Source organism: Merops nubicus, unplaced genomic scaffold (genome assembly GCF_000691845.1).
Source record: "Merops nubicus isolate BGI_N331 unplaced genomic scaffold, ASM69184v1 scaffold3897, whole genome shotgun sequence".
NCBI classification, from domain to species: domain Eukaryota; kingdom Metazoa; phylum Chordata; class Aves; order Coraciiformes; family Meropidae; genus Merops; species Merops nubicus.
The window spans coordinates 50,811-62,774 of record NW_008619420.1 but is presented as its reverse complement, the minus strand read 5'-3'; the positions used below and the strand labels follow the sequence as shown (position 1 = coordinate 62,774).

Genomic DNA, 11,964 nt, shown 5'->3' with positions numbered 1-11,964 from the left:
GGGGTTTGGTCACCTCTTCAGACAGGACCTGGCTAAGCTCCCTTTGGAGTCGGCGAGCCTCTCCATCATCAAAACTACTCGTGAGCATCAAGCACTGGCAAGAGCACTCAGTAAATACGTGGTAGGGTCATAAATTCACAAGAGAACCTCTGTAGTAGATTTTACAGGGATGATGTTTCGTTCATTGCTGCTAGCCCTGGGACTTATTAGGCCTTGCTACTCTGGTGATGGGCTCATTAGAATAAAGAGGAAGAGCACAGGAGTTGATGACTAATGCCCTTGGTTTGCCAGCGAGAGAAAGGAGCGAAGGGTTTTTCATGTCAGAATGTAATAATTAAAGAATTAAATTGGTGCATAGAAGAGATGGTTTTGTTTTTTGCAGTGCTCCCCCCGCTCTTATCAGAGTGAACAGTTGCTTTTTGTGGGACTAATTAAACAAAACTGAATTGCAGACAGCTCTCCTGTGAGTAGAGTACCCGAGATAGGTTGGCCTGCTAAAGCAGCTCTTGAATTAATTTTCTCTTCCTTTACCCTGCAGCAGCAGTTCTAATTAATAAGTTAACACATTACTGGCTGAAGGGAAATGCACTTACAAGGTCCCCCAGGAAGTGTTTGTGCTAATGAGATGGGTTTTGAGGCCACCGTAAGAAAACATACTTTCAGCAACTGTCAGAAAGCTGGGAAGCTCTGGAGAGGAGGTGAAGGTCTTAAGTTTGCACTCGAGCATTGATTTTTCTAGTTTCTGTTCTCAAGCATCAGCTCATGTCTGTCTGCCAGATGATTAGTTGCACATTTGGTGAAATGCTGAAAATACCATGTCCCTGCATTTACAAGACTTTCTTCTTTTGTTATTTGCACACAATGCATGTGATATGTGACATTGCATGCAAGGTATAAAATACTGTGTTCTGTGTGTATCTTTGTGTGTATCCCTGTGAGATGAAAAATGCTTTATACCCTCAAGCAGTGAAGAGGAACTAGTCTATGGTGGAAAGCTTATTTCAGTACCTCACCAACCCATCGTGGCCAGTGCAGAAGATGAATAGTGCCCTAATTAAAGCTGCTAGAGAAGCCTGCATAAGCAGAATTAATTTGATTACTTGGACACAGAGCTAGGGTGAATTTCTTGGTTCTTCCCCAAGGTGATTCTGAAATAAAATACTGGAAAGGTGGAGCTTCAAAACATCTGTGGTTGACTATGTGAGACACAATTATACTGTGTGTGTAGCTGGAGTCACGAGGCCACAGGTCTCTGTATTTGTAGTCTTTAAATGAAACTGTGTAGTACAGAGTGATTAGTCCTAGTGGGTCAATAGAGCAGCCCATCAATAGTGCTTCTGAGACCTGAGATGGCAAATGCAGAACTAGTTGAGGATCACGGCCCTGCTGAGAGCAAGGGAAGAGCAGCTTCAGGTTGGGAAGCACCCAGACCTATCTACCATCAGTGGGTTTACAGGTGCACCTTGTCCTAAACTTCATCATGTCTTCCTGCTGCTTCCCAGTCTCCTTCCCTCTTGCCAGAGGCCTTTCATCTGCACCTCATGTCAGCGTGGTGTTTGCCTGAAAAATGACCCACAGGATGACTCCATTTCTCAACCACAGTTTTACTTGTGACTGATTTTTTCAGACTTGGATTGAATGTGGGATTTGAAATGTCATTGCTAGACCTGTTATTTGTTACATACACTTTCTGGAAACACATGGCAATTGTGGCTAGAAGAAATGGCAAAAGAGAAAATGTTTTGGTCTTAAAAGACAGTATTATATCCCACAAGTCATGTTTCCTGTTTACTTTCTCAGGTAATTAGAACCAGTCTGGTATTCTGATAGGAATGTTTGAAAGAGCATTCATGGTAAAAATGCAGTTTAGTTTTCCAAGTTTGCTTTGCAAATGTTTTTGTTAGGCTGGTAGGAGAAGAAACCTTGTAAGCTTTTGAGGGATCTGGAGCTGCCTGCCCTCCTTGTGGCATCTTTGATGTGATGTTACACGGTTATCTGTTGGCCTTTTGTCCTGCTTCCTCTGATGGCATGTGGGATTCGTGCTCCAAGTGCTTCAGCCACTTGCTACTCTTTCCAATTGTCCCAAGTCAAAGCTTTGTCATTCTTGCAGTTTCCTGAATGCTCAGGCATCAAGGAATTTGTAGATGGAGAGAAACATCTTGTGTAAAATTATAATTTGCCTCATGCAAGCCTGTCTGTTATTTGCTTTCTTTAATATGATAAGCACTAAAAGCAATGTTCAGAAGATGAGCCTTTCAATTTTTCATAGAATCATAGAAATATTAAGGTTGGAAAAGATCTCTAAAATCAAGTCCAACCATCACCCAAAACTACCATGACCATTACACTAGGTCCACATGTTTTTTGAACACCTCCAGGGATGGTGACTCCACCACCTCTCTGGGCAGCCTGTGCCAATGCCTCACTACTCTTTCAGTAAAAAAATTCTCCCTAATATCCAACTAAAACCTCCCCTGGTGCAACTGGAGTCCGTTTCCCCTCGTCCTGTTGCTAGTAACCTGGGAGAAGAGCTGAACACCCACCTCATTCCAGCTTCTTTTCAGGTAGTTGTAGAGAGTGATAAGATCTCTCCTCAGCCTCCTCTTCTCCAGGCTAAACAACCCCAGTTCCCTCAGCCCCTCCTCACAAGACATGTTCCCCAGACCCTTCACCAGCTTTGTTGTTCTTCTCTGGATCTGCTCCAGAATGTACCCTCCAGGTATTTTTAACTGAAAATTAATCTGGTATAGCATAAGAAGGCAGATAAATTAAAATTCAGTACACACAGATATGAGCATCCCTTAAAGACTTTTTCAACAATATGTAGACTAATTGGAAAGCTTTTACCTGTCGTTGGTGTGACTTTCCAGCTTTTCATGTTGCACTGTCACTGGATGCCAATATAGTGGTTTTGCAGTGTATGTGGAGTTGCCTAGTAAGGCACATTAAAGGATGCTTTACTGCATCCAGGTGCCAGGAAGGATGTGTATCCCTCCTGAATGGAGTTACTGCAAGAAAATGCAGCAGAAAAGGATAGTGTTATACTCTTTTCCAGAACAAACAGTACAAATGCTGTACCTGCTCATTTTAGTATCATTAGCACATCCTATTAAGTACGAACTTCAAAGCAAAACTGAAATGTCCCCTCCATTTTATGCTCCTGTCCCAGTTCTTTGCTGCTTAAAACTCTTCATTTTCTTGGCCACTGACTATGGCAGTTGCATAGTGTATGTTCATTTAATGAATTTCTTCATTTTGCAGGCAGAATTAGTCTGTTTCAAATTATTTAGTAAGCAAGATGGAAGGATACATACTCTTAAAAATATTTGATCCTTCTTTATTTCCCCAAATCAATGATCTATGATATCCTAAAAAGCAGGGACTTAAATTCAGTCTTCAGGTTACAGAAACAGAGCCTTGGGTAATAAATGCAGTGGGTGATGTATGTGTAGTTATGTAAGTTCATTTACATTCTCTGCCTCCCTGTGTTACTGCACCTTGCTGTTGGAGAATTAGATTAGCTTGATGAAATGAAGCCATCTCGGATCAGTGGAAATGATCAAGCAAACATCAGGCATTTCTGTGCTTTCTGAACAGCCCATTGGGCAGGGTGGTTGATCCTCTCTGTCTCAGGCTGTGGATGCACATCCCACAACAGAACTGGTCCCACTGGTGGGAGAGGTTGCTGCCGTGCCCGAGCCTGCCCGTGGCTCTGCAGCGTGGTCTCTCATCCAGGAGCTGCTGTGTCCTCAGGCTGTGGCCCAGGTGCAGTGTCTCACTGGCTGGGTGATCCAACCCTTCATTCCCATCCTCTGTCTTTACTTACCCTCTTTATTTTGGGTGAGTGGAGTTTAGAGGCGTAAGAGAGAGCTTTGGTACAGTTTTATCTCTTATAGTCACTCTTTAGCATTGAGAGGATAGTATTAAGATGGATTATATTCATTTTTTCCCAGTCTTCACAGTTATGTATTTGAAATGGGACTGCAAAGACTGTCACAACAGTTGATATTACACCACCACCACCCCCTCTGATTGCACAGGAGTTGGTAACAGATACAGGATCTTCCAGAGGGACGTGGAGAAATGGATTGAAACATAAACATGAAAATTCCTGCACCCAGCCCTGCAGATTGAGCACAGGCAGCCTCAAAGGTCACCTGAAAGGAGTTTTGCTGCTGTGAAGCTGGAATGTTAACAGATTAGAGATGTACAGACCAGGATGTCTAAAGTAGCCCATGATTTCTGCAGGTTTTCTGGTCAGTTTTTGAAATTAGAGAACTGCAGTGAAGCCAGATTAGAAGGGCTTTGGTTAATGGAAAGTGTTTGCTTGTTAATTTTTATGGAGAAATGCTATTAATCTTGTACCTAAAACATGATCTGTTAAAATTCTAGAGGGGAAAAAAAAAAAATCATAATTTTGATTATATTTTAGATGACATTTCTATTGTCTTGATTTTTGGTGGGAGAACTTAATAAATTTCATAGCCTAGCATTGAATGCTAGTACTAGTTGAAAAAAATAAAGGCAAACTGAGGAAATCCTGGTTGTAGTAAAGCATATGAAATTAAAGTTGATTTGGGGAGAGTTATTTTCCTGTTAATTTCTATTTCAAGCAACTTGAGTCTTTGAAATGCATATTATCCTGAAGCAGGAGGGTTTTTGTCATTGTTAGTATAAAACTGGATAGATTGTCTCTGAATTTTCATGTATGTATTCCATTTCAGACTTCAGTAGCCCCTTTTCTAATGCCTGCTCTTAGCTTGTTTATTATTTGCTTCCTTTATCTTCACAAAGTTTTGTAGCCCTTTTTAATGGAATAAGAATAGAACAAAGGTGAACTTACTTAAATTGGATCTATGTTTTCTTCAGGCAGTACAAAATTCTTTACTGTAATAATTTTTTATTGTAATTGAATCTCTGATTACCATGATGATTCTATAAATAGTTGCAGTCAGGAAATCCTGATACACACAGCACAGAGGGGATTTAATTTCTGTGCAAACTGCTTGTTTTCCCCTCTCTTTTTCTCTTTTCACCTTCTCTCTCTCTTCTCTTCTGCATTTCCTTCCCAGCCAACTAAACAGAGTAGAGATAGAGACACTTCACATGTCAATTGGATCAGGATTTTTAAGGCAAATTTGTGTGATTCTATGCCTGGCGTAGGGAATATTATTAAATTTAGTGTGTGTCTAGTGCCTTCTAATGTGAAGCCAATTTGCATGTTGTGGGAGCCCTAGAGATGTCTCCTGCACGAATAATGTGACTCCTTATCCTCATCTCTTGCTTCCTCATCATCTCTGGTGTCTCTTTTAACAAGACTAATGATCTGAGTACAGTACTTTGAAGGAACTGAAGAGCTTGGTGAAGGATAACAGGATAGGGTGCTTTTTGCTGTCCTATCACTTGTTCCAGTCAAGTATTTTGGGCCCTAATACTTGGTATCTGCTGAGAAAAATGAGACAAATTTAAGAATAATTGTTTCAAGACTGTGGCTGGTGGTAGAGTCACATGAAGTGCTCCTGAAGCCCTACAGATAAGGGCTGGTTTAAAGAAGGGTCACAGTTCACCTTAGGCATTGTCACCTTATGCTAGATGGCTTCCTGAAAGTTGGGCATGTCTAATGGTGTCTGTTGTACTCAAAGATTTACTCCCACCAGGAATGGTGGGTACTAGTGGCATTTAAAAATCATCAGTTTTGGGTTTTGGTTGTTTTGTGTGGGTTTGTTTTTTTATTTTTTGCTAAGTAGATTGCAAGATAGAATGCTTCAGAAAAACATGGCTTGGGAATGCTGCCTTTGGTGCATGTTTGGTTATAGAGAGAGCTTTGGACTTGTATCTGTCCCATAATGTCATAATATCAGAAATTTGTCATAAAGACTTAGTCTCCAAGCCAGCTATACAATAAAATTATTCAAATCTGAAGGCATTTAGGGTTTGGGAATGGGGTTGGTTAAAATATTTACAGAATTAGAATGCCTTTATTCTTGGTATGGGGAGTGTATTGTGTCATTCTGCCTTCACTGTTTGGCTGGCAGGTTTCAGCTGTAAATTATATTACAATAGTCTTTTGTAAGATACTTAGTTGGTGCATTTAATTAGAAGCAAATATATACCTGACTCCAAAGAGAAGAGCGAAAAGATAATATGTCCTACTTTTGAGTGCAAAATAGCAAGAAATAGAAAATGTTGTTTGGTGTAGAATTGGAACACTGGAGTGACAAGTAAGGGTATGTACGTGTTTTTTCTCAGTAGCAGAAAAAAGTAGGAGCTTTAAAGATAATGCATCTTTTTCCAGAAGCTAAGGTGAAAGAGCAGTAACGACGGCAGTCTCTTTGTACTCAGAATCATTGGCAGAAGACACCTTCAAGTTTTTTGCTTTCATATACTCTTCTGTTATATCTTAACAGGAAATATTTGGAAAATAAGAGTATTTTTGTCCTCTACTGAACCACTTCGGTTACCAGCTTCTTTGCAAAAGTGATGCATGCAGAGTGGGGGTGTTTTCTCAGTGAATATACAGAAAATGACTCTCTTCCCTGCAAGGAGAAAATTGGGAGGCTGAGGATCACAGTGTACCCTATACTTGAAGGAGTATTAGAGCTCTGTGGCAGTCCCTTACAATTCCAGTGGGGGTGAGGGGTGGTGATCTCCACGAGGGCACACACCTTCCATGTACACATTGAGCAGAAAGGATGGGGGAAGGAGCACTTGTGTAAATGGTACTTGTGGGGCCCTGGTTTGAGCAGGGTCTTGGTCCAGATGACCTCCAGGGTCCTCTTCAGCCTAAGCTGTTGTGTGATTTTGAATTAAATAACCATACACATCAAGCTACTTCATTCCAATTCTGAGGAACCTGGCTACAGATAATTAGTTTCTACATCACAAGAACCTGGAAAAACTGTCTTCAGTAATGTTTGTGCTGCATTTTTGTGATGGCTAATGAGCATGTGTTTGTATATATACATAAAATATATGGGTATACTCTTTAATTTTGTTTATGAACCTGGAGACAGGCGGTGACCCAGTTTGTTCAGAAGTGATACCATTACCATGGCAGAAGATCAGTAGAGCTCTGTTTAATGGCACTGCTTATAATAAAAACAATAGCTTAATAATTATCATAATAATGAGTCATGAAAAGTAACTTTAAGGATTTCTTTCTAGTGAGGCTATTTGCCATTAGAGCGTTTTTCCAACGGTCCAAAAGAATGAACATGGAAGAGGTGGACAGGCTGCTAACTGACCAAAAGCTGTCTCAGTCTGAAGTCTTCAGGAGCTGTGTCTGAGCATGCGTTTTGTTCCCTGTGCTCTGCCAGGCAAGCAGTGGTGAAAGGCTCCCTTCCACATCCCTTTGCCTTGACACTGTTTGGGGACACGTTGTACTGGACGGACTGGAACACACACTCCATCCTGGCCTGCAGCAAGTATTCCGGGGAGGACCTGCGTGAAGTGCATTCCAACATCTTCTCTCCCATGGATATCCATGCCTTCAGCCAGAAGAGGCAGCCAAATGGTAAGCTGTCTTGCTTTCTTTTTTTAACTGTGAGTTGGAACTGATTTGCAAAAATCTTAATTAGCCTTTCTGGATGGCAGTGGGTGGCTTCACTTGCGTCATGATGCAGTTTTTCCAAAGCAGAGATTGGGAAAAGACCCAAAGAGAAACTAAATATTCTCTACATTGTCTTTTTAAGTGCAAAACCATTTCTCTTTTTTTTTTTTTTCTGCCTGCCAAATTTATCCTGTTGTCATACTCCTTTTTCTGTTTCATGTGCCATAACTTTAGGCAACATGTTACATTTATTTTTTTCCAGGTAGTAGTTCCTGAATGGAAAGTAGAGTTAATTTGGCAGATGATATTAAGCAAGACTAGCTCTGTGTAATAACCACTGTCTTAACCATTGTGTTAATTTGCTGTGTTTGCATTTTGGTTTTATATATACAACATACTATCCATGCAGCACTGACATGCTGAACAGTTTGTGAGACTGAGAAGAGCAAAGCTGAAACAAGGCTCTTGTTTAGAGCTGAGTGCTGCTTCCCCAGGAAAGGAAGCGTTCAACATCCGTGCATTTTGGTACCATAAATACCCCACTACTCAACACTTGGAATTAATTTTTCCTCGTTCTGTGTTTATCATTTCCTTCTTTAATCTGTGTTGCTGCCACCAATTCTACCACTCCAACGCCGTATGTGTCTTAACACATGAGATGAGGTCATTCGTTATCAGAAGCATTAATCTGTGTGATTTATGTTTAACAGCTACAAACCCATGTGGAATTAATAATGGTGGCTGCTCCCACTTGTGTTTGATGTCTCCTACCAAGCCCTCTTATCAGTGTGCATGTCCCACTGGTGTGAAACTTCTTGAGAATGGAAAGACCTGCAAAGATGGTAGGCTTTGTTTTTAAAAATCCTTTTAGATTAAACACAAAGTACTTTTTTGGAGGGAAATGGGGTTCTTCCAGCTTTACTATATATTGCACATTAGGGGTGGCAGGTTGTGAAATGGTTCATGCTTTTGCAGCACAGATAAAAGTGACTGAAAAATGCCTTCTGCTTTTCAAAAAAGAGTGAATCTTATGGCTGAAGAGTGGGTTGCCTCCAGTTGTAAAATTTAGGTTGCAAATCTCTCTCTGTCACTAATTCCCTGGAAGTTTTTTGAGGGCTCTTGTTCCCTTTTCTTAGAAAGAATGATACCTTCCTCCTCTGTTGTCTCTAAGATGTTTCTAACATTGTTGTTCATGAGTTAGTATTTGGCTAATTTGATTGTACCATAAACACTATTTTTTTTAAAGATCTGATGTTCCTCATTTATTTTACACATCTACACCTGGAATCTCTTCCAGTTCATACACATAAGGTGAGGCACCTGCATCTGAACTGAACAGAATGGCACATCTTAGAGGTGCTGAGAGTGTTTCAGCCTTAAAACTCAAGACATGATCGATACTTAGGGCTGTAGGCACTCACCCAAGACTGCCTTTAGTGTCTCATTGTGGGCTGATGTATATGATTTTAAATTGTTACATTTTGTAAGTGTAGGTCTTGTGACTCTGTGCTGTGGTTGCTGTAGTACATTAACAGCATCAAAATAAACACTGGGAGATAATTAACTTGCTCGTAAATAAGCATCTTTTATTCAGATCATCTCTCTATGATAAAGGTAAACAGAGGAAGAAACAAAGATACAGCAGAACTTACTGTAAATAGGCTGAATAAAACGTGTACAGAAATAATTTTTATTAAGTTGTCACTTTATATTTTAAAAATTCTCCTAGGCTTGTCAGCTGCTGTTCAGTATTTTCTTTAATTTCATGCTCTCTGCTGATTATTTTTGTGTGGCTATTGGTGTCTGTGTGAACCTTGTTAAAATAAATTGCTGCTTTTATGTGAAAAACTCAAAAGCAGCTCCCTAATTTAGCCTTGCAGGGTTGTTTGTAAGAATTTACCAATACATGCACAAGATGTTTTTCTTCCATTTCTGCCAGTACAAGGAACAAGGTTTAATACCACCGCTACGTGTTGGTCATACTGAGTCAGAACACGACACAAATTCCTGTGCTTTTTAAAAAATACTTGATAACACACAGTTGAACTCCTTTGTGGCAGCAGATAGCTAAAGCAGTTGTTATCCAATACATTTTTCCAAAAGCAGAACTGCACAAAAAGTCCATGTGGGGGACAAGGAGTGATGAACGTTGGGTTCATTGCCAAGCAGAGGTAGAAAGGTAAGATGGGAAAGACTGAAGGACTAAGGACAACAGCTGGAACGAGCCATGGAGAGGCTGATAAAGAAATTGCTTCCCTTTGACTGCCTGCTGACAGAAGAGGGCCAGGGAGTTCAGGCAAGAGGGGCTGCATCTGTTGACTCCCCATGCACATTGTTCATGAACAGGTCGTTGTATCGCAGAGGCACCTGCTTCACTGGTGGGTTCAGCTCCATGTCCTCTGTACAATGTTGCATTTTTAACCACTGTTCTGTGATTGTGTCTTTCCAAAACACTCTGCAACTCCCTTTTGAAGAAGAAAGATGAGTGAGGAGGGAGGGAGATGAGTCTGTCTGTTTAGCTCGATGGGTGCTGCATAGCACTGCTTCTTTGACTTAGAGGTGAGTGAGCACATCACGCAACGTGAAGCAGCCTACTCACACTATGCAGCAGGTCCATTGCTTTCACTTGACTTTGATGATCCTGTGCAGAGCTAACTTCTGGGAGGGGCATGAGGCAGCTTCAGGCTCAGCGTTTGGAGCTGAACTCACCCCAAAATAATGAAATATTTTGGGCTGTTTTTTCATGCCTCTCACTGAGGAGAGGTGTGAGTGGTAAGCTTAGGGCTTTTGCGAGTGACCTACAACTTCCCAGAGCTCTTCAGAGCAGAGATTCACTGGAATTTCTTCTCATAGTTGCAAAGGCTGCAATGAGTGATTTGGGGAAGGGAGTAAGAGACAGACTAGCCACAGACCAGAGTTTGAAATGTAAAAGTGTATTTATTTCTGTGTTGACTTCCTTTCTTTGGCTGCTCAGTGACACAAGGGAAGTAAATTTATTTTCATTTTTGCAGGTTTGGGGGGGGGTCAGTGCTTGTTTCTTGGGCTGTTTTTTTCCTTTCATGCTTGCCTGTTCACTACATCTGCTGTGAAAGTAGAGCAGAACCCTGAGAACTGAACCTTTTACCTTGGATCATCTCAGTGTATCTCTGTTATGCTGAAACACCAAGTGATTAAATCTCCATTTGCCATTAGAACACGTAGGTGACTGTGGGGTAGGAAGGAGGGAGGGGCGACTTAGGAGGTGAAGAAAGGTGAAAAACAAGGTGAAGAATTTCTCTTCTTTAAGATGATTTTGTCTTCTAGCAATAGACTAAAATCAGATTGGTTCCTAAAACAAATAGTTTCATGCTGAAAGGAGCCTCTTTGAGGACAGAACCGCGTTTCACGCTGCGCTGTTGAGAGCACCAGCCTGGACGGGGAAGATTTTGAGGAGTGAATTTTGAGTGCATGTTTGTGGTGTTTGCAGTGCTTTGGCATTGACAGATGATCCTTGCAGCCAAAGGTGAGGCTGGCTGACCCTCCCTGAGCAGTTTCCATGACAACCTAGCATTTTTGAATAATCTTGGTTTATAGGAAATCTTTTACTCTCTCCCCTTTCCCCCAGTGTTAGTTTCTCCGTTTTCTGTATTTTTTTTTAATCACACCATAGAGCAGTTTTGCCATTTCTTCTGAGAGCTATAAATATAACACTACCCCACCCCCACTTAGAAACACTTCTCCATAGTGTTTCAGGAAAGGATGATAGCTTGGAATCAAATTGGGTATTAAAATCCTAATAATTGATAATACTGGCTGGTTGTTCATATCTTAATTTCTATTCCTCTTACAAGACAAAACAGTTCAATAACTGGGATGTGGGCTTGTAGCAAGCTCTTGGGTTCCTCATTGCCTAGGTGAATGTAAATCCCTGTACCTCAAAGAGAAGAGGCAGAATAAGCAGTTTTCATGGCCTTGGTCAGTAATGTCCAAAGCAAAGAGCCCTCTCTGAGCACCCAGGCACTTCTACCAGAGACCTTTTACCTCCTGTTTTCATATCCTTGGTAATTTATTGTCCTCTTCTGCAGAACATAGTGGGGTTTCTCTTTTTCAGTCTTAGAAGCACTGCTATTCCGAGTCCTATGTTTAAATGACCTGTTTGATAGTTGTTTTTACAAGCAAATTTGTCTTACAGTTTTGTCATTGGAGTTACATTCTTATTAGTGCTCAGAGATCTCTTTGCCATGTGCTCAGCTTCTGTCTTTGCCTGTCATAAAAAAATAATTTTATTTATTTCCCACATTTGCTGCTAACAATACAGCTGTGTTGTTTCTACTGAGAAAACCAGTGGTGACTTCAGCTGAGCAAGGAGTTGTGAGTTTCCTAATGAAGAAAAAGTATTGCTTCAGACTTTCAGTTTGGTCTTCCTTTGGCCTTTC

At 40.9% G+C, this 11,964-nt stretch overlaps 1 protein-coding gene across 1 annotated transcript in view; it reads left to right on the top strand.

The window, feature by feature from the left end:
- Positions 1-7,316: 7,316 nt before the first annotated feature.
- Positions 7,317-11,964, top strand: part of LOC103776265 (low-density lipoprotein receptor-related protein 6) — a gene marked incomplete at its 5' end in the record, with an annotated part of 53,932 nt that continues 49,284 nt past the window's right edge. Inside the window, 2 exons of the mRNA XM_008943767.1 lie at positions 7,317-7,513; positions 8,260-8,391. Coding sequence (XP_008942015.1) covers positions 7,317-7,513; positions 8,260-8,391 — 329 coding nt within the window. The remainder of the gene's footprint in view (positions 7,514-8,259; positions 8,392-11,964) is intronic.